The following is a 27,068-nucleotide window of genomic DNA, read 5'->3' on the forward strand; positions in this document are numbered from 1 at the left end:
TTTTTTCCTTAATATTACCCTTGCAAGCCTTAATCTTGGCCCCTTTCCTTATAAGCCTTTTCTTTTTTTATATATTTTATAGCCTTGCTTATTACTTATATTTCTTTATTTTTTACAAGTTTTATATACTTTATTATCTTGAAATATAAGGTCTTTACATATCTTGTTTTTATAAGCTTTATATATTATATTATATCCTAAAATATAAGGTCTTTTTATATCTTATTTTTATAAGCTTTATATATTACATTATGCCTTAAGATATAAGGTTCTTTTATATTTTATTTTTATAAGCTTTATATGTTTCTTTTAAAGTATGTTTAAAAGTATTATTTTTAAACCCTCTTTATACATAATTATTAAAATATTAAGTTATTCTTTTTTCTTACTTTTAAAGCTTTTATATTTATTATCCTCTTTTTTAAAAAATAAAGCCCCTTTTATTAAAAAAAGTTATAAGTTTTTTTAGCTTTTTATTTTATAAGTTTAAGATTTTATAAGTTTTATATTTTATAAGCTTCCTACTTTATATATTTTATATTTTATAAGCTAATATTTATAAATACCCCTTGCGGGAGGGCCAGCACCCGTGCTAGCTATAGTTATTACTCTTACTCCTATTCCCGCTCCCGCTCCTATTCCTACTCTTATCCTCGTGCCCGCTGCCCTTATTACTATTTATGTCCGCGGTTAACTTATTATATTAGGGAATATCTAGCATGCGCCTTTTATGATTATATTTATAACTAATAATCCTTTCCTAACCTTTACAGGCACTTTATAAATTATTTAAGATTAAATTATTTTATGATTAATTATTATAATATAATAGGCCTTAGACCCCTTTATATATTTACTTATACATATATTATTTCTATGATTTTTTATAGTTAATTTAGTAGTTATCCCAGGTCTGCCTTTTTAAATAAACTTGTTCCCTGATAATTAGATTTAAGGCATTACTATGATGTAATTATTAACTAATAATAAACTAATATTAAGGCGGGTAATAAATGATCCTTAAGCTAATACATGTATAAAGCATATTAATATTACCTGCTATTAAATTAAAAATATCATTTTAAAGGTGCTAATTTACCTGTTATATATATAAACTAATAATAATATGGTGGATATACTTACCAAGCTGCTTAAAAAAATAAAGTTTCACTATTTATGAAGCTAATAGTCATCATGAATCTCTCCACTAAATAAGCAGTTTAACAGGCTATATACACGGTTTAACACCCTTAGTTTTATAATATAATAATGCGGAGTTTTCCTGCGTTTTCTCTTAAATCATCACCACGGGACGCCAAGGATTACTAGATTAAGAAGTTAAGGTAGTTTTATAATTACTTTATTAAGGGGGTATGTTAAGTGCCTTTTAAAGGTGCTAGGACTATCTATTTACACAGCCCCTTATTACTAAGAAGTCATTGCCTTAGTAATAAGTATAGGTGTTTGCTTCCCTGGTATTAATACTAGTTCGCTAGCATGGATTATCCTAGTTCCCTTAATAATTCATCGATTACATGATCTTCATACTTCAGTAGTTTAATAATGATCACACGACCCCTGGTCCTATGTAATCACAGAAGTAGCTTTAGTTATTTAAATACCACTTAATTATATAGAGAATAAAATATATACATACAGCTTTACAAGCACCGTGAAGTTCTGTTTTTTTCAATAGCACACATTGCAAGTAGGATTTGACCTTCCTTCCTAATTAAATCTTTTGACTTTGTACGCGCTTTTGGTGGCATGGTTAATGGTTAAATTAGGGGAGTGTTTTGATCGCGGCCGAAACGCCTGAAGTAGCCCCGCTCGCTTGCGCATTGCGTTAGTTATCCTGAAATCATGTTGACGGATCTTATCTCGTAAAAGAGTGACTTAAAGTATCTACTGTGTAGATGATTCCAGTAAGCATACTCCAAAGCTCATGTGGGCCTGTCAGCAAGCTGCATTAGCGCCAAGCGGACCACTGGGCGTTGGAGATCTTGATTCTATTGCAAGCAACCATTGGCAGGATAAGCGATGGAGGAAGATAAAGGAGGGTCCAGAGATAAGCTTCGATAAGATGCAGGCCCAGAGATAAGCTTTTCCTGAAGATGCAGGTCCAAGAGAGCTTACCGGCAGTATTCAGCACCGTTTTGGGGTTCAATCAGAGGTGCTCCAACAAGCTAGTCTCTTTATGGGTTAGCGTAAGTTCCAACGCCCGATCAACCAAACATTGGACACAGTGATATAAATAGCCTAATTCCTTTGCATTGAAAGGGTTTTCGAATCGTCAGCATTCCTTCAACAATGGCAACTAGAATGGCGCTGCTGGGCGCATTCGCCGTCTTTGATCTGCTCGCCTCTGTTGGTGCAGACCATCTCGCCCATGGCCGAGTCACTGTGCTCGATGGCATTTCATACTATGTGGGCGACATCCCTGTAGCACATCTGTCGAACGTGCCCTCCTCTGCCTCGACTGCGCTTCCTGATGTGGACGTCGTGCCCATGACCGCCATGTCCAGTAATTCCAGCACCTTTGCGGCCGATGAGTACGATGCGATCATAGCAGACTACCTGGAGCGTGACGATGTATTCAGTACTCCGTTCCTGAATGGTGAGATAGAGGGCACTCCAATAATAAGCGATGGCCAACTGACTTCGACTAGCTGTCTACCTCTCATACACTGGAGCAGCGTCTCCAGTGCTGGATATAATTCCCATCATCAGCAAGATCCGCGAGAAGCACACGACTCTTTTCATGGTTGAATCATCATACACTGTCAATGCGACACAAAGCGTGGTTAAGGCCAGTTTGTCAGACGATCTCCCAGACGGACCGTACTTTGTGTCGACGAAGACTGGGAACGTCTTCAAGGCGCACCGAGTATACCTAGATACGCAGTATGCGTTTTTGGAACCAGCTGTCAGTGATGAGGAAGGTGGTTATCGTGCTCTTTCGGTGACTACTGAGGTGCTTTTTCTGATACCCCCTATGCAACTGTTAGTTGACGATCATGTAGGGTATCTTGGGACGGGGAATTGCTGTTCCCTCAAGGTTATACTACACCACAACGCCTGAGAAGCCCTTGGCTGGGGTACAAAATCAAAATCCAACTTCCCTTTCTCTTTCCCCGCTCGAGGCTAACTTGATGGTGAAATAGCTGCGAATGGGGGTCAAGGATATTTTCCATGTCAAAGGTCTTCGAACTAGTGGTGGCAATCGCGCATACTATTCCCTCTATGAGCCACGCAACACCACAGGAACTGCCATTCAGCGATTAATCGATCTCGGCGCTGTTTTTGTGGGCAAGATGGGAACTGTGCAATTTGCCAATGGGGACCGTCCGACGGCCGACTGGGTCGACTTTCATTGCCCTTTTAATCCTCGAGTATGGCGTGCTTCTAGATAACTCACCCCCCATTGCCTTTGGGTCATGAACACTAATAGCAATATCAGGGCGATGGATATCAAGACCCGAGTGGTTCGTCCTCCGGCCCCGGTGCTGGAATCGGCGCATACGACTGGCTCGACATTGCCATCGGCAGCGACACTGGCGGCTCAATGCGCGGCCCCGCCGGTGCACAGGGTATCTTTGGGAATCGACCGAGCACGGGCGCGATTGATCTGGATGAGGTTATTCCGTTGTGCTCTGGACTTGACACAACGGGGGTGTTTGCGAGAAGCGCTCGGACGTGGTCTGATGTTGTGAGCGTGTGGTATCAGGAATTTCAGCCTGAGTACTCTTCCTACCCCAAGAAGCTTCTCTACCCCAGTGCCTCTTTTGGAGAGGATGCCGTGGGCAGCCCAGAGGCCTCGGCTCTTATCGAAGGTTTTGTTTCGAGGTTTGCGGAGTTTCTGGGTGTCACTAGGACAGCAGTGGATGTAATGGCAGCATGGAACTCGACCAGACCTGCTGATGCGCCGATATCCCTGATAGATATGCTGCAATACGTTTGTCTCCTCTTTCTTATACATCTCAGTCCGAGCTGACCACGTCTAGACGTATGGAACACTCATCTCAGTGTACCAATGGCTCCACCTGGGCGTACCTTTCTTCCGCGACTACGCCGCAAAGCACGATGGGCGCAATCCGTACATCAATCCTGGTCCTCTCCTCCGGTGGGAGATTGGCCAGGATCGAGGACAGGCAGGATGGGATGAAGCCTGGACTAACAAAACCATTTTCAAAGATTGGTGGGACAGTTCCTCGGGCTTTGGAGCACACAGCAATGACTCCTGTTCTGAAAGCATCTACATCTATCCGAATAGTGTCGGAGCAACGAACTATCGGGATCAATATCTAGGGTATGTATTCCTTTGAGGCACCCCTATGCCAAACGTTGGTTCAAGTGTAGACATAACTGATTCACCATTGAACGCAGACCTCCAACCGCCCCATTCTGGGGCTTCTCCAATAGCAACATCGCAGTGTTCGCAGGCGTTCCCGATCTGGTTGTGCCGAGTATGTCTCCAGCATTCTTCACCGGATCAAATAATTAGGTTCCACTAACAAGAGACAGTCGGCGAAGTACCCTACAACAGCACCAAGTCCGGCAAAACCGAGTACCTTCCCGTCACAATGAGCATAGTTGCAGCACGTGGATGCGACCTGATGGTGGCGTCAATGGTGCGAGAGATGGAGGCCCAGGGCGTTCTGAGCCCGGTGGCTGCTGGAACCATGTTGTTTCCTTGATATTTGGATCGGGGTAAATGAGAAATAACGGTCTGATAGGCTCCAAGGTGGTGGGCATGTAATTTACACCTTGTGGACCCGAGGTTGTCCCGAGTGTAGGGAAAGCCGAGGCTACGCACCGGACCACCTACTTTGACTCCCAAAAATTGGACGTATTTCTCTGGGCTGCAGCGCATACTCTGTGAAAAAAATTTCCGACCGCCAGAAAGATAATAGTTGAGGCCAGTGACCATCTAATCCCAACTAAGCAAATACCGGTAATCAAAGGATTTAGATCGTAAACGGCGGCACATGGTTAAGACGCCGTCGCAAACTTGAGTTTAGTTTATCGCGTCTGGACAGCAATGTCTATACCATGCGGAGATGAGCAGGGATCTAGATTCGGCCCTGCTGCCCTAGCTGCCACTGACATGACATTGACAGCTCCGGGCCTGTAAGCCACTAAGCCAAAAACCCACTCACTGCCTTTTTAGCCGACTCCCGCGAGGGCCGAGACAAGTGCAGTAGCCGGACCATGCTACCACTATCGGATGTCCGACTGCGACTCGCTAGCGCGAACTGGACACGAGCAAGCTTCGCTGCTAAGGGTGGTTCTGGGACTGCGGCTTGATTGTAGCCTAGGCGCATCTGGGTCGAAGCGCGCGGAATATTCTATGGATTCGATGCGCTCGAACTTCGGTAAATGCAATCCGTGGGCGAGATTCCACCGTTCCTCAGGAACATTTAAGGGCAAAAGCTGTTTGCAGTGGGTTGTTAACTGGCTTATCAAATTGTTTGTCGCAAAGTAAGCTATAAAAATAATAAATATTAACTATTCAATTTATAAACAAGGCTCATATAACTAAAAGAAAAATAAAAAGGCACTGTTTTAAAATAATATATAAAAATTATAATACATTATAAATTATATTTATAATATAACTACCTAATCTTCCTTTAATAATAAGTCTTCTAAGTAATAGTATTATAATAGCTAATAATATCTTAATAAACTTATTTAAGTTTATATATAAGTTGTATTATTAATTTATTTAGAATTAAGATAAGGGGTTTGAATCATTATATATTTATAATTAAATAAGGTATTTTTAGAGATAATCTTATTACCTAACAAATATATTATCATTATTAACGCTATAATAAAAACAATATATTACCAAAAACACATTATTACCTTTACAGCTTGTAAAGGGATTAAATAATAATTTATTAAAATAACTTAAAGTTAAATATTGAATGTTATTATTTATTAGATAAAGCCTGCCGGTATATCTTAAGCCAGTAGGAATTAAGGATGTTCTATGCATATGAGTAGAAGGTATAAGATTTAAGGTTAGAAAGATTATATAAAAAAACTAAATGAATTGTAAAACGTAAGGTAACTTAGTTTTTAAATATAATAAATAAGAATTAAAATTATTTAATACTATAAAATTTTTTTGAATATATAAATCTGATTATACTTATTATGCTATAAATAGCTTACTTAGTATTTCACTTACTTTCATTATAGTTTTATAAGTATATTAGGCATATTTAATGATTATTGGGTTATTATCCTTTATAAATCTTAGTGGCATGACTAGTCCAGGTTACCTTATTCCTCATGTTATTACAGCGCTTGTTGCGGCACGGCTAATCTATTCGCTAATACCGGTCGAATTTCTTAATAATAATATTATACTAATATATACTTTAAAAAAGTAACCTTAATATACCTAATACTATAATTATAGTAAGTAACCCCTATATTAAACCCCCCCTTTTTTATTATTAAACTAATATATTATTATATATACTTATATCTTTTAGTTATTATAGTAATCAGGCTTTTCTTATTGGGTCAAATGAAATTAATATTAAGGCTAGAGCAGTTATTAAAGTAGCTACCAATAGGCTATATAAAGCTATTAGTACTAGTAAAGTAAAAAGGGTGGTGGCGGAGGCAAATATAAAGTTTTAAATGTAAGAGTTATATAAATCTTTCTTGCGGTTATACTAAAAGTAATCTCATTTTTATGAAGTTTAATAATTATTTTAATACTATATATTTTCTTGGATCTTTTTTATTTATTTTTATATTTAATTTTATATTATAAACTCTTGCACTTGCTATTATATTTCTATTGTTAAAGCCATGTTTAACCTGTTTTCTTATGCTATAAATTAGTTAATTAACTTATATAATTTTTTAAATGTAGCCTCTTAGTGTTATGAAAAATAAAATGATATAAAAGGTAGAAAGTTAGTCGTAATACTATATTAACATTTATGATATTTATTTAGGTTTTATATTATAATTGACTAATATAAATTTTAATAGTCAATTTAATACAAACTATTCATGTTATTATCATTATTATAGCGTCAGCCCTTTAGTAATCATATTTAAAATAAGTTAATTTTATAAATTATGCTTATATAACCTTTAAATTATTTTTAAAGGTAGCTTATATATCTATATTTTATTACTTGTGGCTACTTAATATTAGCTTAAAAATTAAAGGTATGACTAGTAAGGGCTAAATGAAATAGCTACCTTATTTTTAATAAATCTACTTAAGGCATAAGGTATTACTGCAATAATTATTTTTTAGGCAAAAACCATGTCTTCCTTATAATAGTTATTATATTATTCTTTCAAAATAGAGTTTCTTTTGCTGCGGCTATCAAAAACTTATTAAAACTTTCTATAGCCACTTTTATATTTAATAACTACTTATTGGAAAATAAATTTAAAGTCAGGCCCCTTAATAACTTGATTAATATTTCTAATTAATCATTGTTCAAATATTATTATATAAAAAGTTTTTTAAGTTATATTTAATAATGACTTATTTTATATAAGCTTATTAATAAGTTAATATTTTGAAAAACTTATATAATATAATTTACTTTTTTTATAATTCTTTTAAGCTTATAGCTAAGCTTTAAGGTAAACAAGAGTTTTTTTTCTAATGAGCTTTTACTTCAGTATATTTTTATTATGTAACTATTTTTTTATTATACAACTTTATGGCCACATGTTTTTAGCTAAGTTAAGATTCTTAAATCTCATACAAGTTAAATAAATAAAACCCCCTTAATAATTACCTTAAGATTGTTTTATTCTATTTTCTTACGTTTTTTATTATATAAGGCCTTGGCGTGGGTTTCTTTTGATTATAAATATATTTAACTACAGGTAAAAGGGCTGGTAAACGGGCTAGTAAAATGGCAATTAAAGGGGCCAGTAAAAGAGATAATAAGGCACCATTTAAAGTACTTAATAAAATAGCCAGTAAAATAACCAATAAAAAAGATAACAAAGAAGTTACTAAAATAATTGATATAAAATTAGAAAGAAAAAATCGCTTATAAAAATAGCTAGCTGAAGTAATAGCTATTAATGAAAACTTTTTTACTTTATTATAATCAAGGCCCGTGCTTTACTTTTAAAGTTTATATAACCTTATTATTTTAGCTCTTTTTTTCAAATACTAAATTGCCTTAGCAACCTTAATAAATATATAATTATTATTTTTTTTTATTTTTACTAAGCACTAGGAGCGCCTTAATATAATATATATATATATATATATATTATAGATTATATAGTATTATTACTAGTAATTTAGAATATATATATTTTTTAAAAATATTTTAATACTTTATAGAGATCTAAAATTAACTACTTAAAATATTCTTTAATACTTTATATAGCTTTAAAAACAACTATTTAACAAAAGTTATAACTTAAAATAATATAGTAAGAATTAAAATATAAATGTTATAAAGTTTAGGGCGGGTTATTAGCTACATGCGCGTAATTTAGGCGGTAACACGCATAACCCTAACCTGATTTTTGCATACAACAGATAGTGACCATTCAGCTTCATCACCCAAACACAGCCCTTAGTATCTTTCCCATTTCTGCAACCATACTAATACTACCAAAGAATGAACCCCAGCTCTCTCGGTGACTTCGGATCCTCAGATCCTCGGACCAGGACGCCTGGTTCGCCCAACACACCGCACCCATGGATGGCGAGAACGAGACCGGCGCGCATCCCCATCAAGCCGCCGCGCTAAAGGCCTATCTAAACGGCCACTTCAATGCCCACGAGGCAGCCCTGGCCATGACAAAGTCACGCGCGTTCGAGTTTGTGTCGGAGAAGAAAACCGACCTGCGAGACCGCATACTCGGTATCATCCAAGACGCGCTCGTCGAATTACCCGAGCGCCACACGCGACCGCTAATCGCTCTCCTCATGGAACTTGCCCAGCTACCAGACAAAGTAGATGGGTACCCCGTCTGGAAAAACCTCAGCAAGACTTTCGGGGATTCGAAGTCGGATGCATGGAAGGAAGCACACTGGCGGCAAGCGCTGGAGACCCAGACGCGGGATCCAGCGGCGCGACAGCGGATACGCGAGAAGCTCGTGCACCTGGCTTTTGTGGAGGCCTCTTGTGCCGTGGCTGGTGTGTTGCCGCTTGATTGGGGGTATGAATGTATCTCCGACGCGCTGGAATGCCATGGTGCTGTGCGGGACTTTGAGGTTCCTGTTGCGGCAGTGTGGATGGAGATTGCTGGCAGGAGACTTATGCAGGGTGCGACGGAGGCTGAGAGGTCATGGGCGCTAGAGAGGGAGGGGAGGCTTTGGGCGGCGGGACCGATGAGTTTGGATAGGTGGAACTTCTGGATCGAGAGACTCGATGAGTTGAAGAAGATTGACGGAGTTTGTATATCAGATTTGTCCATAATGAGGAGCGTCTAGCGCTGGTAAATAGAGATGGAATGGAAACGCCTTCATGTCAAGAACGAGTAACACTGGGAAATCAAAAATCACCCGCACGGCGCAACACATCCGCACCCTCCCCATCATACAAAACTGCATAGCTGGCCATATTATCAGCCTGCTGATTTAGAGCCCGAGGCACCAGCCAAAACGCCACTTGAATATACTGCTCCAGCTGTTCGATCAGATTGTCAATGGCCTTGAGCTGTTGCACATTGGCGACCGGCAACCCTCCAGAGTTCTTGAATCCGTTCTTCTTCCACTTCGGCAACCACTCCGTCACACCGCGCACTACATACTCCGAATCAGATTTGAGGATGACCACAGACAGCTTGTTGTTCGGCTCGGTCGACACCCAAGAAGATCGAATGCCAATCGCAGCTAACAGCGCTTGCCGGCAAGCCTCGAGCTCAGCACGCTGACTGGTGTGCTGGTCATGCTGGCCAAGTGTGCAAGCAAGGTTATACTGGCTCGAGTCGCCGACGTACACACCGATCGAGGAAAGAGCACCCGGTTTGCCGTTATTCCAGCACCCGCCGTCGAACGCAATCACGATTTCATTTTTGTGGGGTTCGATCTCACCACAGCAAGGACACGGGTCACAGTATGGGCAAGCCAACAGAACAAGGTCTCCACGTGATACCTCAAGCTTTTCCGGGCTGTAGCTGACTGGGTACTCCAGGTCGGGTCTAAATCGACGACCTTGAATCCCAGGGTTGGGGTAGCGGGAGTCTGGATTGATATCGGAGGCCATGGGGCCTGTGGCGTCGGAAACCAAGCCTAGCTGTTCATTCTGGATCTGGACTGTGCTTAGCATGGCGTGCGGAACTGGGCTCTGCGCAAGGGCAAAACAACATGCGTACCTCGGGGTGATTGACCTTTGGTTTTTTGTTCGCTCGACGTCGCGGCATTCTGCTGATCTGGATATTTTTTCGCAGGCGAATCTCTGTCGACGAGACAGTGGTTTCTGGAATCAGAGTGATTTCGATGAGTTCCTAGTTACCGCTGTCAGTGGAAATGACCAGGTGGAGACTGACGTGGGGGCCGAGGGAGACACGGAGAGACGCGGGGAGACGCGGGGAGACTGGGAGCCAAACGCGAAGGACGCGTCTGCACGCAGTTATTTTCACAGGTGTCACCCCCTTGGGTAGGCGTGCAAGTAATGTACATTTAGCCGAGCTCATTGCCACGTGACACGAAGTCTTCCACCTCGCAAGCCTTCGAAATTATCAAGATTCGGAGGTCACCAAATTGACGGTAGCGAGTCCATCAAGTTACTCCTCATGGTGCTAAGTGGAAATGTTGTATCGACTAAAAAGACGTCGGTTTAGCAGTAGCGGTATTGTGTCCGTTACAGAATTCCTTTCGTGGCATATATATCTTTCTACGTGAACCCAACACAGCAGAGAAATCCAATATTCTTTATAGTTTATTAGTGAGCTACCTAGGTACACGGACATCCGTCTAGTCCAGAAATACGAAGCCACTGTCAGCTAGAAATAATTATAATACTAAGAGCCAAGAAGCTGCACGAGTCCCCAGGTGTTGCCAGACGAGGAAGACTCGGGATGCCGAGACGCTCTTCGGCATGCCGATCTTGGGACAATGCTTCAAACGATTTACTATTTTCTATCTGGTAATAGCTAGACAGCACAATTGTCATAGTGACACGTTAGAAACAGGGGAAGAGGTTGTTCAAGATAATAAGAAGAAGAAATTGAAACCTACCGCCATGTTCTTCTACGACGTTGTTGGCTTTTGGATGGGTATGTCTGGTTATGCATGCGTAAGTCCTGAGTAGAAACGTCGCAGTATGCTTGCTCTCAGTACCGTAGGCTTGACACCAGGTTAGTAGCTTAACTGTCTGAGTCCTGATAACGGACGAGGTATCCAAATATTCGATGTTGTAAAATGTGATGAGCGCTGATGATGTATACCGGGGGATCGACAATGTCGTCATAGAAACGTGGCTCTCGAATACCTACCATACCAAGAATAAGACAAGCCAATTAGACGAATATTCCAAGTTCCATGTAAAGAGATCTGAAGTTCGTCCTACCGATTCAAGATCGAGATGTGCGTCCAGGAGTGTGATGCGATTGATGGGCTGGTCCACATTCGGCCCATCAGGAACACCTCGAACTTACTTAAGCCCATGGTGACCTCTATTTTGATGTCTTTCCCGACTCCATCTCTATTTTCCATCGCGTGCTTCCGGCTCTGCGGTTCTACTTCCAGCCATGAGGCCCGTCAAGAGTCTACTATTAGCATTTCCATTTGCGATGTCTGCCTACGACCCAACGCCCCAAATAGACATCCAACCCCACCTCGTCAGCAACCCCCACAACGTCGCAAACAAGAGCTACGACTACATAATCGCCGGCGGCGGATTAACAGGCCTAACCATCGCCGCACAACTCTCCTCAAACCCCAACATCTCAGTCCTCATAATCGAAAAGGGTTTTTATGAATCCGCCGACGGACCCATCATCGAAGACGCAACGTCCTACAGCGAAGCATTTGGCAGCAGCGTCGACCAGAATTATCTCACTGTCTCGCAAATAGATAATAAGACACATAATATTAAAGCCGGAAGGGGACTTGGAGGCTCAACGCTTATTAATGGGCAGTCGTGGACGAGACCAGATAAGGTGCAGATTGATGCGTGGGAAACGGTGTTTGGGAATGAGGGGTGGAATTGGGGGAGTTTGGTTGGGTATATGAATCGTGCCGAGAAGGCGCGGCCGTTGACGGCTGAGCAGGTTGCTGCTGGGCATCATTTTGAGCCGGGGTGTCATGGGTTTAATGGGCCTGTGGATGTTGGGCCGCGGGATACGGGCGAGGAATGGTCGCCCCTGATACAGGCGTTGATGAATACCATTTCTGCATGGGGGGTTCCGACGAAAGTGGACTTTAACTGTGGACATCCGCGTGGTGTCTCGATGATTCCGAATAATCTGCATGAGGATCAGGTCCGCGCTGATGCGGCTAGGGAATGGTTGTTGCCTAACTACCGGAGGCCGAATCTGGGGTCTTAACGGGGCAGATGGTGGGAAGGATCCTCTTCGATACAAACTCTTTCGAACTTCGAGCTATCGGGGTGAACTTTAAGACGCACAAGTCTCTTAACTTCAATGTCTACGCCAACCGTGAAGTCCTCCTTGCTGCTGGATCTACCATATCGCCTCTGATCCTCGAGTACTCCGGCATCGGCCTGGAAACTGTCCTTAACAGAGCCAATATCACTCAGCTCATCGCCCTACCGGTCGGCCTGAACATGCAAGACCAAACCACGACGTCCGTGACAGCCCGGACTAGGCCCGCAGGAAACGGCCAAGGACAGGCAGTCTACTACGCCAACATCACAGAGCTCTTCGGCGGTGACACTGCTCACGTACGAAACCTCTTAAGCACCAAACTCGATAATTGGGCAAATCAAACAGTGTCCAACGGCGGCTTTCACAACGCCACAGCATTGAAAATCCAATACGAGACGTACCGCGAGTGGATTCTAAACGAGGACGTCGCACTCGCAGAACTCTTCCTTGATACATCCGGCCAAATCAAGATCGAGACATGGGATCTCCCCCCTTTTACACGCGGCTCCGTGCATATCCTCAGCAGCGACCCGTATCTCCTGCACTATGCCAACGACCCGAAGTATTACCTCAACGAACTTGATGTTCTCGTCCAAACAGCCGCGACGAATCTCGCCCGCAACTTGCAGAGTACTGGGGGTATGGCTTCGTATTTCAACGGCGAGATCACGCCTGGCCCCGACATCCCTCCCAACGCGAGCCTAGAGAACTGGAAGGACTATGTAACAACCAATTTCCGACCAAATTACCACGCCATCGGGACATGCGCCATGATGAAACGGGAGCTCGGTGGCATTGTTGACTCCAAAGCTAGAGTCTATGGGACGCAGGGGCTGCGCGTTGTTGATGGGAGTATTGCCCCCATGCAGATGAGCCCGCATGTCATGGCGGCGTTTTATGGCATGGCGCTTAGGATTGCGGATGCGGTTTTGGAGGAGTATGAGGCCACATGAACTCCTACTGCGACGTGCTTGCTTTGTACTTAGAGTTAGGATAGACGACGTGGGTGTTTGTAAATAGGGCTAGACATGGATTTGGCGGGGTATTTGACGTATTCAAACTGCTTGAGGGATGCGCCCACAGCGAAAGTATGAAGATCCATCCTGATCAGCTCAGGAAGTTCCGCGGACAAACCTTGGAATGTTGTTCAGCTTTCGTATTGACACAATTCCTACCGCTGGGCAGGCGCTTAGAGCTGGCTCCACTCAGTGGTAGTAGTAGTATTTGTTTAACGCCTCCGGGGGTACTAGAGCTAGTTTACACCTGTTTCCTAACGTCCCAGGGGGTATGATATAGGTTTAAGGCGTGGTTTGAACTAGTGGAGAAATGCGTTAGCAGCCCTAGGCAACTAACGCAAGTGCTTAGCGTTCTGGACGCCAAGTTGGCAGCCATTGGCTTCGGGACATGTCTAAGCGAGCAGACTCAACGCGTTCAAACTGCCTAGGAAACTTTAAAGCGACAAAATCCCCAAAGACTTCTAGACCCACCCAGTCCGGAGTACTGGGCCATTATTTGTTGAACCACATGCCAACGTTCCTTGGTCGGTATCTGTCGTCGGGAGGCAAGCACCTGCCCCGGGTTTTTTACACACAGGTGCGAATGAACATAGCTCGTGGTATAGTTGGAAGATCTTCTCCAAGATGTACGGTTCATGGGACCTCGTTGAAGGTCGTTTAGCATACTCGAACGGCTCGACTACACTCATTCCTTACCCCTTCCTAGCGCTACACAAGGGTGAAGACCTCTATTCCTACCGTGGCATGGACTTGATGGATGGACCGATTGTCTTCAACAATAGGTCTCATCACCACCTTCTTAGCGATTATTCACGATTTCATGGTCCACCATCTTGTGAATCCGTGCCATACCCTACACAGCCGCCGGTGAATTCGATAACTTCATCGTCCGATGGGGTGCATTCCGACATGACTCTATCGGTGCGCGAGCGCTTGGACGATTAGTTTTTATATCCCCAATAACTGTCTCCGGGCAGCGAGGTGATGTGTCTTTTGCGCATTGCCTCAGTGCCTTGCTCGGTGCTTGCAAGGCCGAGCCCTGCGAGCACCCTAGAAACACCTCATTGAGAGAGAAATACCACCATCTGGCGAGAAGCGTGACCCTGTTGGATTACCACGAGCTAGATCAAAAGACCACAAGCCCCAATGGTCCGGATCATAGAGAGGCAAAGGCCACTAGGCTCATCCACATCATTCAGACCGCTAGAAATTTCACCGCCCAATTCCGGGCCTTTCGCGTCATCGAGCCGTATCTTGGGGAATCTCGCCCAGGGAGTGGCCAGGCAATGCTCTGCGGTGATACCTGCCCTAACTGTGTGTATGAGCAGGCGAGGAAGCTTGAGATTTGGAGGATTGTCGTTGCATGATGAGAGTAGCGATGCTTCGTTTTTCCGTCAGCTTGGGTTGGACCTTAGACCCTGTTATTGACATTAATGCCTGACGATAGTATGTGCTCATATCATGCTTTTGATAATATAGCCGGGGAGTAGCATGATCTTTATGTTATGTTTCCAGATGAGCTAGCCGGTAATATCAGATTGCACAGAAATATCGGGGTCGATACAGTGTAGCAGCGATCCCCTTCCATGCTCTGTTTCCCTTTCCATTGCCAACGTAGGCTGTTCGTACCTATGTACCAGACCCTTTTTAGGCGACGCGGCTTCCTCATACAGGCAAATGGCGCTAGAACTTTTTGTTTGGGTCGATCCTTCTCGACATCACAGTGGCTAGAGCTATGTTGGTGTCAATACATATACATACTACCCATTACATCACAGCTCCAGCGGAGACGCCCACTAGTAGCATACACTGGTACAGCGTTTCAGCCAATTGTACCCCGTCAGTCAGCAAGACGCATCTGTGGCTGATGCCCAGCTCTAGAACGCGTAATGCAGCATAAGCAGTCCCCGGCCTCGCACGGACTTCGTTCGGAGTTAAGGAGCGGAGTTGCTGCGCCTCTCGTTGACACAGATCGATTGCCCCGCTACCATTGTGGATCATCGAGATAGGGACAAGCGGTATCATCTAGCAGAGTCTGGTTATTCTTGTCGTTGATTGAAGTTTCATTCAATTGATTTTGACCATTAGAATCATGATTATCCAATACCAGCGCTGGGCGCGATACGCTGACCGGCCCTCTCCAACACTCAGCCTCGTGTGCCCGAGCCATTCCCGCGTGCAAACCATCTCACCCCTACCAATTCTAACACCGCATCAACACCACCTCAGCATTTGACACATTCCATCTAAAACACCACGCCAAAGCGATCGAGGCTGTGCACTGCACGCCTTTCTTTCAAAATTCAACCTTCCTTACCGATTCGACACCACAGAGCGGAGTATGCACCGGTCAGCATTGGCGCTCCCACGATGACGAGGCCCTCTTGGCCCGCCTGAGCTCGGCGCAACGGGGTCCAACTGGGTCCGCCGGGGAAGCGATATCCTGATGCCTAAGCTTGGCATAAGCCTACCCTGCTGGGCTACAATGTGGGGCCGAGCGTCGGGGCTGGTTACCCTGCTGCACCTCATCGTGGCAGTTGGCGGGTTTGAGAGGTGGAGCTGGGCTGGGAGGCTCGGGCTTAGTCGTGAGGAGGCCACTTATATACCGAGCCCGATCTGTAGGTGCCGCGAGGATGGAGGGGTGATCTTTTGAGATTTTCAGGTTTCGCTGCGATGAGGGGGCTATATCGGGTGTTTTATACCCCTATGGTTTATTTGCTTTGCTTATCCGTATTTCTCTCGGGGATGGTACAAGGTAAGTCTCCCTCACACCCTTTGCTTTTACGATAGAAAGAGTGTACTCAAGTCTGTATTAGCGCTGACCTGGAATAGCATATTCGGTCCGCTCTATTACACCACCGAGTAACGGCACGTTCCTCCGGAATGTCGCTATCTATACCCCCGGGCAACGTATTAGCGCCACCGCGCCGTTCAATCTCACGTTCACACTGGAGGAAGAAGGCGATCGAACGATCAAATTCGCGCTCGAACCGAACCATGACCTTCTGATCCAGGATCCGCACATCAATTTCCTCGGCGATGGCGGACAGGAACGGGGGGAGGTGATACGACGGGATAGCCATAAGGTGTTCAGGGGCGCAGTCTTCGTACAGTCAGTGGCGTACCGATGGGAAAAGGTTGGATGGGCGAGAATTAGTGTCCTTTGCGATGGATTGAGCCCGCTCTTCATGGGCGCCTTCAGTGTCAAGGGTACGCAGTACGACATCAAACTCCGGCCTAGCACATCAGATCAATCCCAGAAGGAAATGCTCGCCCACCGCACTTCTCCAGACGATGGTTTTGATTCAATCAACCCGGCACTTTCCACCCTCGCAACTCTCCAATCCCGCCAATGGACACCAACCCTCGATGCCTCAGACTTTGTCGACACAATCGGCGACAACTCCGGCTGCCCATCTGAGCGAGAAATTGCCCTCGTCGGCATCGCAACGGACTGCACATACACCGCATCCTTTGATAGCAGCGAAGAGCTAATCTCCTCCCTAATCGACATGGTAAACACTGCGTCCCAAGTCTTCGAAACCTCGTTTAATATAGCACTTGCCTTCCACAACCTTTCCATCTCTGAGTCGTCATGCCCCTCCTCCGCTTCAGCCTCGGAGCCCTGGAATACGCCTTGTGGTTCGGGCGATCTGAACTCCCGCCTCAACGCCTTCTCGTCCTGGCGCTCGACTATCGGCAATGATGATAATGCGTACTGGACGCTTATGACGGGGTGTCCGACTGGCTCCGAAGTTGGTGTTTCGTGGGTCGGAGAGCTCTGTGGGGAAATGGGCGTTAATGTTGTTGCGAGTGCGGGGAATCAGTGGCAGGTTTTCGCGTACGTTCACATCCCTATTTCCTCATCACCGTAACCCATACGGAAATTGATTTCTGTCATTTATCGTGGAACTGATTTCGTCTGTCCAGGCACGAGAGTGGACATACCTTCGGCGCATACCACGACTGCGAGTCTACACTCTGCTCCCTCTCCGGCTCATCGCGTCAATGCTGCCCGCTCTCAAGTTCAACCTGTTCCGCGGATGCAGAGTACATCATGAACCCCGTTAGTACATCTCCGCAGACTGAGTTTTCGCCGTGCACGATTGGAAATGTCTGCTCTGCTATCGGACGAGGACGCGTTCAGGCGCGGTGCCTTACGACCAGAACGGATATACCCACTGTCTCTACCGGCGAATGCGGAAATGGGATTGTTGAGGTTGGCGAGGAATGTGATTGTGGTGAGGACTGCGATGACAATCCCTGCTGCGATGGGTCAACTTGTCGCTTTATAGGCGATGCCGTCTGTGACTCGGCTTCTGGTGATGGAGACGGCGATGGGTCCTGTTGTCGCGACTGCCAGTTTCTTTCACGAGGAACAGTCTGTCGCGCCGCACGGAGCGAATGCGACATTGAAGAAGCTTGTCCCGGTGACTCAGGCGACTGTCCAGAAGATGAAACCGAAGACAACGGAAGTTCCTGCGGCAGCTCAGACTCCGACCTCTTCTGCGCAAGTGGCCAATGCACAAGCCGCGACATCCAATGTCAAGCTCAGATCTCCGGCGACAACGCAACAATCTCATCCTGCTCAAACAGCACGGAATCATGCATGCTCTCCTGCTCTTCGCCCTCTTCAAACTCCTGCAGCAATTCTGGAACCGTCCTCGACGGAACACCCTGCTCCGACGGCCTCTGCTCCTCCGGTGTCTGCCGCCGCTCAAATCGAAATAATCCCAGGAACGGTGCGTCCTGGTTCGATCGCAATCGCGCCCTCGTCATCGGCCTTGCGGCGGGTCTGGGCAGCTTGCTTGTTATTGTTATCCTGGCTTGTCTGGTTTCGCGCTGTTATCGGCGCCGCAGGCCGAAGAGTATGCGGCCCATCCCTGTTCCCCGCGGTGCAGGGCCCGTCCAGGCCCCGAGGGCTGGAGTGTTAGTGCGTGGGAGTAGGGGTGTTCCGCCGGGCCCGACTGCGCAGGTTGCGGGTGTTTATATGCCGCCGCCGGCGTATTCGCCTAGGGCTGGTGGTGGGCAGCCGATGCCGCCGACGTCTTTTCGATATGCGTGACAGGTCTTAGTATCAATATGACTTTTGTTGCTACCCACTTTATACTATTGTCCAAGGCTCCAGGTGCTTCCCCCATATACGTACAATATTGAGCACTCGGCTTTTTGCCTACCCTTATACTCTTTAGCGTATACCGCTAGCCCATAAAAACCGATTTGCTATACATATGCCTCTCCGTATAATCCAACGGTACCTATTTTAGGGTCCTCTTTGTCCACACTTTGCCTAGTGGCGCCTGAAATATATATTTCTGATCTACGTTCGCTGAGGGTGAGCGACGAACAAAGCAGCAAAACCGTCTACGCCGCACCTTTGAAATCTACTCTGTCGAAAGGCGGCTTCTGCGTCAACCGACGTTTAGATTCATGGATAGCTCTCAAGCACAGCCTCTTTCTCGATCAACGCTTCCACCAAGCATTGAGCAAAAGTCTAGGCGCTGACAGCTGGAGACCTCAAGCCCCACAGCCCCGCCGTAAGCACCCTGCATTAGCTCCATTTATCAGCCAATGAGATTTCCCTGCCCCAAATCAAGGCCCGTGCCAGATCAGCGCCTCGCATAAATCCGACCTCGGATCTCTTTTTTTCCCCAAGTTCCTCTGCCGCACCAAACTCACGCGCCACATGCAAAGTTTGCTTATGTCCAACACCAAAATGGCTGAATACACGACCTTCGAAGGCAATGATAGGTCCACATTACCCGCTGCCGCTGTCGCTGCCATCCCGCTCTCGCACATGCCGCAGCAGGTCCACGTCTGGAGCGCGGACGATGACTGGACGGGTGTCGTGGATCGGCGCGAGAGGAGGAAGTTGCAGAATCGGCAGAATCAGAGGAAGTGGCGTACGTTCTCTCTATTTTCGCATCAGCCACAGTGTTATAGAGTCTGGTGCTAATGAGGATACAGGAGAGCGGAAGAAAGCCTCCGCTACCACTGGCAGTAGAGGATCCCCATCAACATCGTCATCATCGACATCAACAATATCCCTCTCAACATCCACATCAAACGGAACAGTCCAAAACCAAGATCCCAATGGAACCGACATTCTCTGCGGCCACGCACCCCCTAACGCCCTCGAATACTTACGCGCCTTCGAAGCCCGCGTCCGCCAAAGCTACCTCACCAACTCCCCAGACCTTGACCACCTAATCGGCCTGACGAGACTCAACGTCCACCGCGCAATAAACGAGAACATCGCCGCCATCGGCATGACCGTCGAATGGACGAACTGCGATGATTCAATCTCAATATTCAACCTTTCCCACCCACTACCACCACATTTCGACCTGCAAAAAATCCCATCTGCCCTCCGCCCAACGGCGATCCAGAAATCTACCCCTCACCATCCCTGGCTTGATTTCTTCCCGTTCCCCAGGATGCGCGACACATTGATAACCGTAACCGCAACTGCGTCTACGGTAAACGGGCTGCTCTTCGACGACGAGGAACTCTGCCACGACCTCATGGCGTTCTGGGATACGCGCGATACGCAGGCCACCCTGCTTGTTTGGGGGGATAGTTGGGAGCCGCGCAATTGGGAGGTTAGCGAGGGGTTTGCGAGGAAGTGGGGGTGGTTGCTTAGGGGGTGTGAGGAGTTGCTTGTTAGTACGAATTCTTGGAGGAGGAGGAGAGGGGAGAGGGGGATTGATTGGGGGAGGGTTCTTGGGGGATGCAAAATTTCGCTGGAGGTAGAGGTGGGGTAGGGCTGTGTAAGATGCTTTGAGGTATATGATGGCGGGTGGTGGTTGGTGGTGGTTGTCTTTATGCATTATGAGATATGTGGTTATGTAAATGTGATCTTCATTACGTTTGAGGGTCCGGCCTACCGTACTCGGCAGACATCCGAAGAGGTGATTGTTCGCGCTGACTCTTATCCTACCTAGGTAGGTAACCTCTTCCAATGCACTTACTCTGCCTTACATTCACTGCGTGCATTGGGTATCGGTATAGTGCCCCCAAACAAGCTACGCAGCCAGTATACGCTACCACCCCAACTTCATCGAATTGCGACTGGTATATGTCGTACCCACTAAGACAACATTTACTGTCATTGTACATCAATGCTGACACTCTGCCGATCGTCTCCCAGCGTCATCTCGCGATCGTATCTTGATTCTCAGATTCTGCACACCGAACCCGGTTTGTCTCGGTCACAACCCGGAGTATATGTCCGTCAGCAAGAGGGCCCGTACAGCTGATCACCCCGCCGGGCGTGCGTTCCGAAAAAGACCCCCCGAGAAGAAAGTACCTCGCATCCAGATGAAGCCCTCATCCCTTTCAGCGTGTCCTGCGACACCCGTTGATAACCATCGACTCCATTACGCGTCCAGCAGAGAACCCAACCGCCATGGCTTTCCTCTCTACCCTCCGCAGCGGCGGAAAGCGAGTCCTGAACTTCATGTTCTTGACAAACGACGACAAGACCCCAGTGCTCAACGAGAAGGGCGGGTGGAAGAAATTGCAAGCCGCTAAGCCCCCCACGAAGGAAGAAAGTGAGACGATCTTGAAAGAAATCGAAGACGGCCGGCCGGCCGAGATCATCACAAGATGAGGACGAAGAAGCACAGCAACATACCATGGACGAACTCGTCGACATCCTCAAGCTAAAACCCTAATAACCCTCCGCCTGCCTGCCTAGGCTTGATAGAGTAGAGTTAGCTGCTAACGAACGTGACTTTGGTATGGTAGTTAACTAAGTGGTGCCCGGACTTTGTGCAGACGTCTAACCGGTCCGTCCCTTTAAATCGCCTTGAGTTCTTTGCCATCTCGTGTCTTTTTGCGAGGCTTGCGCTGGGCTTCAGTAGGGGTGAGGCGCCCAAGGGACTGTGGCTGGGGTTCATGGAGAGGATTGGTGGGTTCTTGGGGTTGAGGCTGTTTGGTTACATCTGAAGAAGCTGGTATGCCCTGCACAAATGTTGAGCATGATGGGAGCTGCAGAATTCGTCTCTCATGTTGTTCGAAATTGATGTTCCGTGTGAACTACGGGGTATCTGAGAGAAATATCATGAACCCAATCCAGCGTCTGTCCCATTCCAGTAGTTGCGTCCCATAGAAGTAGAGAGGCGGCATCGACGTCCCACGGGGAAGGAACGACGGAAATGTCCGGGATACTTATAACAGTCGGTTCCCGCACCCCCCGGTGCCGACTCCATCTTCTCTTCTCTACCTACTGAAGCCGGGACCAAACAGCACCGAGTTAAGGGTACAACGCAGGAATGATATGACCGTTAGCTCAACGGCTTGTCATTGTGGCATCGACCAATTGCAAGATTGTTCCGAATAAGGTTCGGGCCCACGGTCCCCATCCTGCCCGCGCGGGTGTAACATTGACTGGCCGGCTCCACTTTTCCAACCTTGTATACCCCAGGAATGTCTCCTAGGATGCAGCGAGCGCGCGGATGTATCTGCTATGGGTCTCATATTCAGCCGTTCATCCGGCCGCTGATGCTGCCCAGACGTCATGCAAGACGCCGCCGAATGTCGTTAAAACTTCGTCCTCTCGCTATCGACCGCTGCCAACCCGCAACACCGCATCCATGCATCACAGGCAGAGGTTCAGCATTTCCGCCTGCTACAGACATCATGTGGGTTTTATACCAGTACCGACGCATCTGGAAAGATGTTGAGCGTAATATCGAGCTAGAATGGGTACGTTCCACCACCTACCACCGCCGCTGTGGACTAACTCGCGCAGCAAGATGTGAGCCGCCCACGCGAACACGAGCAGATGGAGGTCCATCACAAGTACGACGAGGACCACACCCAGGAGGAAATCAACTCGCTGTACTACAATGATGAGGTCGGCAGCATCGACGCCCATAGTTGGCACAAGGCGACCAAGTGGATGGCCACCGTCATCGTCTCCAGCATTGCCGCCGTGGTGGCTATGGTGACGGCCATCCAGGCATCTCTCGTCAGCATCATAGCAGAGGACTTTCAGGTATCCCAGGAGGCCGAAAACTGCGCAACTGGTAGGTTACCTTCAGACTCAACCAAGTCATACTAACTTTGCAGGCATGTTCCTGTTCGGATTTGCCGTCGGCTCCCTCGTCACCGGCCCCTTCTCCGAAACAATCGGTCGGAATCTTGTTTTCATCATCACGATGGCCTTGATGATGTGCTGCCTCGCACTGTTGGGGATTGCCCACACCCTCGCCCAACAGCTAGTTTTTCGTTTCCTTGCCGGCTTCCTGGGTTCTAGCCCGTTGGTATGTGCTGGTGGCTCCATCTCGGATATGTGGACACCGGTCGAGCGTGTTTACGTCTTCCCGGTGTTCGCGATTATATCTTTCTTCGGTACACCCATCGCCCCCATAATCGGAGGATATCTCGCCCGCTACAATGTCATTTGGCGCTGGAATGACTGGATCAGTATCTGCGTCACCGGGTTCTTCCTGCTACTAGTCATTCTCATCCTGCCGGAGACGTTCAAACCACTCCTCTCATGGGCAAAGACACATGCCATCCGCAAACAAACCCGAAAATGGGAGGTCCCAGAGAAACCGCAATTCAAATCGCAGCCGCCCCTGTGGTGGAAAATATTGGATGGCTTATGGCGGCCCTTCATCCTCACCGCGTACGAGCCCATCGTCATGCTCTTCACCTTCTACCTGTCCCTCATCTACATCATCCTCTTGAGCTCCTTGAGCGGGTACAACTTCATCTTCAGCAAGACGTACGACTTTGACAACGCACAGACGGGGCTTACCTTCCTCGGCATGCTCGTCGGCGCCATCGTCTCGGCCGTTATGATACCGTACGGAGTAAAGCTGTACGGCCGGGATTTGGATAAGGCCATAAAAATGGCTGAAGAACATAACGAGAATCAACGCCGAGACCACTCGGACTCGGACTCCCAGGAGATCATCAAGACGGAAGACGTCTCCCCGCCTCCAGAGTCCCAGCTCTACTACGCCATGTTCGGCGCCCCCTTCATCCCCGCCTCACTGTTCTGGATGGCGTACACCGCACGGCCGGATATATCATTTTGGTGTCCGCTTGTCGGGTCATCGCTGTTTGGGTTTGGCTTCTCACTTGTTTTTGTCTCATGCTACCAGTATCTTGCCTCGTGCTATGGGATCTGGACGGCGTCCGCTCTCTCGGCGGTGAACTGTCTCCGCGCCTTGATGTCCGGCGGCATGTTCATTGCCGCTACGCCGATGTATCAGGCTATGGGTGTGATGTGGACGCTTACGATGCTGGCGATTGTCTCGGCGATTATGGTGCCCGTGCCGTATGCGTTTTGGAAGTGGGGGCGCAAGGTGAGGAAGTTGAGTAAGCATGCTTGTAAGGATTAGATGGGCGTCAAACGGTGTTAAGGTGGGGTTTCGGATAGAGAGCAAATCGGTAGATTCATTTTAAATTATGGGTATTTTGTTAGATTTTTATTTCTAGCGTTGTTTGGGATTTCCTCGCGCAGTCAATAAACTTACATTAATCCCAAGTCCGAGTCTGTTAAATAAGGCTATGGCTTTCCAATTTATATGCTCTCGCAATTAGGGTAGGGCTTTGTAGATATGGCGAACCCGCTGTAGGTGGATACTGCGCGAGCAACTTCCCTCTTAGACTAGGTAAAGAGGCACCCCTGGCATATCCTGCTTACAGCTGTGAAATCCTGGTTCCGAAGGTGATTCCTTACTAGCCCTTCCCAAATATACGCGAGAACTTCGAACCAAGGACTCGATTTCCCAATGGTATGGTATGGTAGACCCGCTGCTGGACCCGGGAAACAAGCGGTTGTCGTTGGGACAAAGTCTTAAGGTATGGTATGTCGATAGGGAATAAATGACACAATGGGAAACTCTATTGCCTGGAAGGTGAATATGTAGCCTAGAATCCCCTGCATTTGAGAGGTGAACTAGATGAGAAATAGGGCCTAGGGCCAAACCTGAGCGTCTGTCTGGTTCTCCTATACATTTTCCCAATGGATGTGTATGAATATAGCAATGGTAGTGCACTAAGGCTCCGCGACCAATACTGGAAAGGTCTCACTGTATACTTCCAAGGTTGCTCTTTCTCTCTTGGGCATTCTAAACCATTGGTCTTGGTAAGATCGTCGTTTGGCAATAATATCAGAAACACCTTTCATTAGCAAGCCTGGAGGTACGGAGCTGACTATGCGCTCCTACTTATATTACACCTACTGTTATTCCTTGGCTGCCAGTTTGACTGTAATGAAGCACAGCTTCCACCCACCAGATTCACGCTCCTGTATATTGCATGTGATGGTGGTCAGGAAAGTTGAGCTGATAGGCCGGTCTGTTTTATTGATGTGCTAAGAATAAGACGAGGGTGTATTAACCCAAGACTGTCCTCTATGTGACTTTCCTGAACAAAGGCATCTTTTGCACATGCACCATCTCTCTCTGTCCGGATGGCATTGTGGACCTTGCTGAGTCATTTGTTCATTGACACAAAAGTTAACCGATTATTATCTAGGACGAGTGGACTTGAAAGGGTTGCAAGGAATCTTTGTCTTTCGATGGCGTTGGGCCATTGTCCCTCGCCTTTACGCTTGAACAAGGAATCTATGCATGGGCCCTTCCATTCTCATACCATAGTATGCTTTGTCAGGGTGCTTATAATGTTCCTTCACCTTGCAATGAACATTTTCGTTCTTGGGCACTGAAGAACAATGGTTTTGCAGAGCTTTATGCTCTAGTCCGAAATATTCGACGAGACAAGTTTATAAATGGCTTTATAAGGGTAAGAACAAAAGCAATTTCTCTGTGCCTGGTCCCATAAAAGCCTGCCTCTTAGTGGTACATAAACCACCTCATGCTCGCCCGATCTTCAACATCAGACCCATCATCCAGTATCTCTACATTCGAAGTACCGACTTTACATCTCTACACCACAAACTACCTAACAAACAAACATACCCCGTCAACAACCCAAAAATGTCCAACACATCCTCCTCAACTGCGAGCACTCCCTCGCGCCTCAACGCACCAGTCCCAAACAACCGCATTCACACCGCCATGGAATGCAACTCGCACTCCTGCGCCTTCTGCATCGCCGCCCGCAAGCTCGAGGATATGGCCCTGGCTCAAGCTAGTAGTACGGAGCTGCCGGCATCTCCACCTGGCTCCAAATCCGAATCCGCATCCGTATCGGCATCTGATCCGCCCACCTGCACTGCGCAGCATGCCCAGATTGGGGTTTCCTGCCCGGAGTCCCAGGTTGGGATTGAGTGCCCGGGGTCCAACTCAGACTGGGAGACCGTCTCGTCCTCGTCCTCCGATGATAGTGATCGTGCCCTTCCACGCATCATCCTCTCCGCCCCGGCAGGCGAAAACAATAGCGGCCCATTCCCAGAGCTCCAGCTCTAGCCTGGAGATGGAAATGGAAATGCAGATCTAGAGGGGGATGACGACGAAGAAGAGCGTTTATGGGCACAGTGTATAAAGCAGCAACTAGAAGGCCTTGTCCGCCTCATGGGCGACATTGTTGGGCTATTTGGTAAACTTGTTGAGGTGGCGATGAAGGAGGAGCAGCGGGCGAAGGAGATCAGGATGTTCTTTATGGTTGGTGCGCTTGGGGTTTTGTTTGCGTTGTTGGGGTATGTTGTTTTTGATATCTACGGGGAGTACTTGTAGGTTTTGGTTTACAAAAAAACGAAAGAAAAAGAATAGATCAAAAAAAAGGGAGAGAGGAAAGGAAAGCATGAGAACGGGTAGAAAACGGATTCTTGGCCATGGGAGTTGTCTGTCTCTATCGAATTTATTGTTGCTGTTATGGATTATAGAAAGCGTTATGGACTAAACTATTGAAACAACGTATACTAATATCCCGGCAGTATGGTACTTTGAAGGAATGCTTAGGTAGGGTAAGTATATTGACAAATCAAACTCCCACGCATACTGCGTCAACATTGCCCGCCAATCGATAATACATTATGAACCAATTTATCTGTTTAACTGTGTCTTAGGGTTGATTTTGAATCTAGAAGAAGAGCTTTAGTTGAGGTTCTCGATACCTTGCTCATGTGAAATCCTTACACACCAACCATACCTAGACTAACGGAATTAGACAAGACGGGGCTGGCCCGGCGTTTTGCTACCCTAATTGGCATGTGGACATGTCTCGCCAGGGAATCATCGGTAATTGGTGATTGCCCCCGCTACATTGGAACTTGATATTCCTCGCGCTATAATCGACGTCCAGCTCTACTTTCGACAGCACTCGTACAATGGGATGAATTTGGTTAGGCACATAGGGCTTTGAGCTGCCAAGTCTAGACAATTCGAAGTTTCGAACGGAGATGGCGTGAGCCAACACTTGGTCATGGTATATTGCTACCGTACGCGGTGGATGCAAGTGCGTTAACGTAACTGGTCTGTCTAGACGGATGCCTGGAATTGGTAGGCATGAATGGTACAGAGCTGTTTCTGTCGTTCGTTTTTGCTCAGCTATGTA

At 46.9% G+C, this 27,068-nt stretch overlaps 9 protein-coding genes across 9 annotated transcripts; 7 read left to right on the top strand and 2 right to left on the bottom strand.

Moving 5' to 3' along the window:
- Window positions 1-2,310: 2,310 nt before the first annotated feature.
- BDW74DRAFT_190002 (glutamyl-tRNA(Gln) amidotransferase, subunit A) lies at window positions 2,311-4,819 on the top strand (the record flags this gene model as incomplete). The annotated part of the gene is made up of 8 exons (XM_073732096.1): window positions 2,311-2,617; window positions 2,670-2,974; window positions 3,024-3,098; window positions 3,165-3,392; window positions 3,461-3,955; window positions 4,005-4,309; window positions 4,387-4,466; window positions 4,525-4,819. The coding sequence occupies 8 exons, from the start codon at window positions 2,311-2,313 to the stop codon at window positions 4,695-4,697; spliced, it is 1,968 nt and encodes a 655-aa protein (XP_073585729.1). The 3' UTR covers window positions 4,698-4,819.
- A 3,897-nt stretch (window positions 4,820-8,716) lies between these two features.
- On the top strand, window positions 8,717-9,454 carry BDW74DRAFT_176601 (DUF3632 domain-containing protein; the record flags this gene model as incomplete). Its single annotated transcript, XM_073728655.1, has 1 exon — window positions 8,717-9,454. One exon carries the CDS (start codon window positions 8,717-8,719, stop codon window positions 9,452-9,454), a length of 738 nt encoding a protein of 245 aa, XP_073585730.1.
- A 15-nt stretch (window positions 9,455-9,469) lies between these two features.
- On the bottom strand, window positions 9,470-10,513 carry BDW74DRAFT_150129 (uncharacterized protein). Its single transcript, XM_073723970.1, has 2 exons — window positions 10,339-10,513; window positions 9,470-10,274 (listed from the first exon to the last, which is right to left on the bottom strand). Exons 1-2 carry the CDS (start codon window positions 10,384-10,386, stop codon window positions 9,516-9,518), a joined length of 807 nt encoding a protein of 268 aa, XP_073585731.1. The 5' UTR covers window positions 10,387-10,513; the 3' UTR covers window positions 9,470-9,515.
- A 1,244-nt stretch (window positions 10,514-11,757) lies between these two features.
- Window positions 11,758-13,526, top strand: BDW74DRAFT_190010 (GMC family oxidoreductase; the record flags this gene model as incomplete). Its single annotated transcript, XM_073732097.1, has 2 exons — window positions 11,758-12,447; window positions 12,495-13,526. 2 exons carry the CDS (start codon window positions 11,758-11,760, stop codon window positions 13,524-13,526), a joined length of 1,722 nt encoding a protein of 573 aa, XP_073585732.1.
- Window positions 13,527-14,213: 687 nt separating this feature from the next.
- Window positions 14,214-14,534, top strand: BDW74DRAFT_176604 (uncharacterized protein; the record flags this gene model as incomplete). The annotated part of the gene is made up of 1 exon (XM_073728656.1): window positions 14,214-14,534. One exon carries the CDS (start codon window positions 14,214-14,216, stop codon window positions 14,532-14,534), a length of 321 nt encoding a protein of 106 aa, XP_073585733.1.
- Window positions 14,535-16,216: 1,682 nt separating this feature from the next.
- admA (ADAM family of metalloprotease ADM-A) lies at window positions 16,217-18,923 on the top strand. Its single transcript, XM_073723971.1, has 3 exons — window positions 16,217-16,344; window positions 16,422-17,430; window positions 17,520-18,923. Exons 1-3 carry the CDS (start codon window positions 16,263-16,265, stop codon window positions 18,652-18,654), a joined length of 2,226 nt encoding a protein of 741 aa, XP_073585734.1. The 5' UTR covers window positions 16,217-16,262; the 3' UTR covers window positions 18,655-18,923.
- A 359-nt stretch (window positions 18,924-19,282) lies between these two features.
- On the top strand, window positions 19,283-20,561 carry BDW74DRAFT_190015 (bZIP transcription factor). The gene is made up of 2 exons (XM_073732098.1): window positions 19,283-19,492; window positions 19,557-20,561. The coding sequence occupies exons 1-2, from the start codon at window positions 19,291-19,293 to the stop codon at window positions 20,351-20,353; spliced, it is 999 nt and encodes a 332-aa protein (XP_073585735.1). The 5' UTR covers window positions 19,283-19,290; the 3' UTR covers window positions 20,354-20,561.
- BDW74DRAFT_150134 (uncharacterized protein) lies at window positions 20,328-21,609 on the bottom strand. Its single transcript, XM_073723972.1, has 2 exons — window positions 20,740-21,609; window positions 20,328-20,533 (listed from the first exon to the last, which is right to left on the bottom strand). The coding sequence occupies exon 1, from the start codon at window positions 21,244-21,246 to the stop codon at window positions 20,824-20,826; it is 423 nt and encodes a 140-aa protein (XP_073585736.1). The 5' UTR covers window positions 21,247-21,609; the 3' UTR covers window positions 20,328-20,533; window positions 20,740-20,823.
- A 623-nt stretch (window positions 21,610-22,232) lies between these two features.
- BDW74DRAFT_176607 (major facilitator superfamily domain-containing protein) lies at window positions 22,233-23,947 on the top strand (the record flags this gene model as incomplete). The annotated part of the gene is made up of 3 exons (XM_073728657.1): window positions 22,233-22,298; window positions 22,345-22,621; window positions 22,665-23,947. The coding sequence occupies 3 exons, from the start codon at window positions 22,233-22,235 to the stop codon at window positions 23,945-23,947; spliced, it is 1,626 nt and encodes a 541-aa protein (XP_073585737.1).
- Window positions 23,948-27,068: the final 3,121 nt, after the last annotated feature.

The sequence above is a fragment of the Aspergillus multicolor genome (genome assembly GCF_047715735.1).
Source record: "Aspergillus multicolor strain CBS 133.54 unplaced genomic scaffold BDW74scaffold_7, whole genome shotgun sequence".
Lineage (NCBI taxonomy): Eukaryota > Fungi > Ascomycota > Eurotiomycetes > Eurotiales > Aspergillaceae > Aspergillus > Aspergillus multicolor.

Excerpts from the sequence above, each read along its gene's own strand:
- BDW74DRAFT_150129 (XM_073723970.1), bottom strand. The coding sequence starts at position 10,386 with ATGCCGCGACGTCGAGCGAACAAAAAACCAAAGGTCAATCACCCCGAG. Across the intron at positions 10,275-10,338 it reads CAAAGGTCAATCACCCCGAG|ATCCAGAATGAACAGCTAGG; the intron begins GTACGCATGTTG and ends AGCACAGTCCAG.
- admA (XM_073723971.1), top strand. The coding sequence starts at position 16,263 with ATGAGGGGGCTATATCGGGTGTTTTATACCCCTATGGTTTATTTGCTT. Across the intron at positions 16,345-16,421 it reads TCTCTCGGGGATGGTACAAG|CATATTCGGTCCGCTCTATT; the intron begins GTAAGTCTCCCT and ends GACCTGGAATAG. Across the intron at positions 17,431-17,519 it reads AATCAGTGGCAGGTTTTCGC|GCACGAGAGTGGACATACCT; the intron begins GTACGTTCACAT and ends TCGTCTGTCCAG.
- BDW74DRAFT_190015 (XM_073732098.1), top strand. The coding sequence starts at position 19,291 with ATGTCCAACACCAAAATGGCTGAATACACGACCTTCGAAGGCAATGAT. Across the intron at positions 19,493-19,556 it reads GCAGAATCAGAGGAAGTGGC|GAGAGCGGAAGAAAGCCTCC; the intron begins GTACGTTCTCTC and ends ATGAGGATACAG.
- BDW74DRAFT_150134 (XM_073723972.1), bottom strand. The coding sequence starts at position 21,246 with ATGTCGACGAGTTCGTCCATGGTATGTTGCTGTGCTTCTTCGTCCTCA.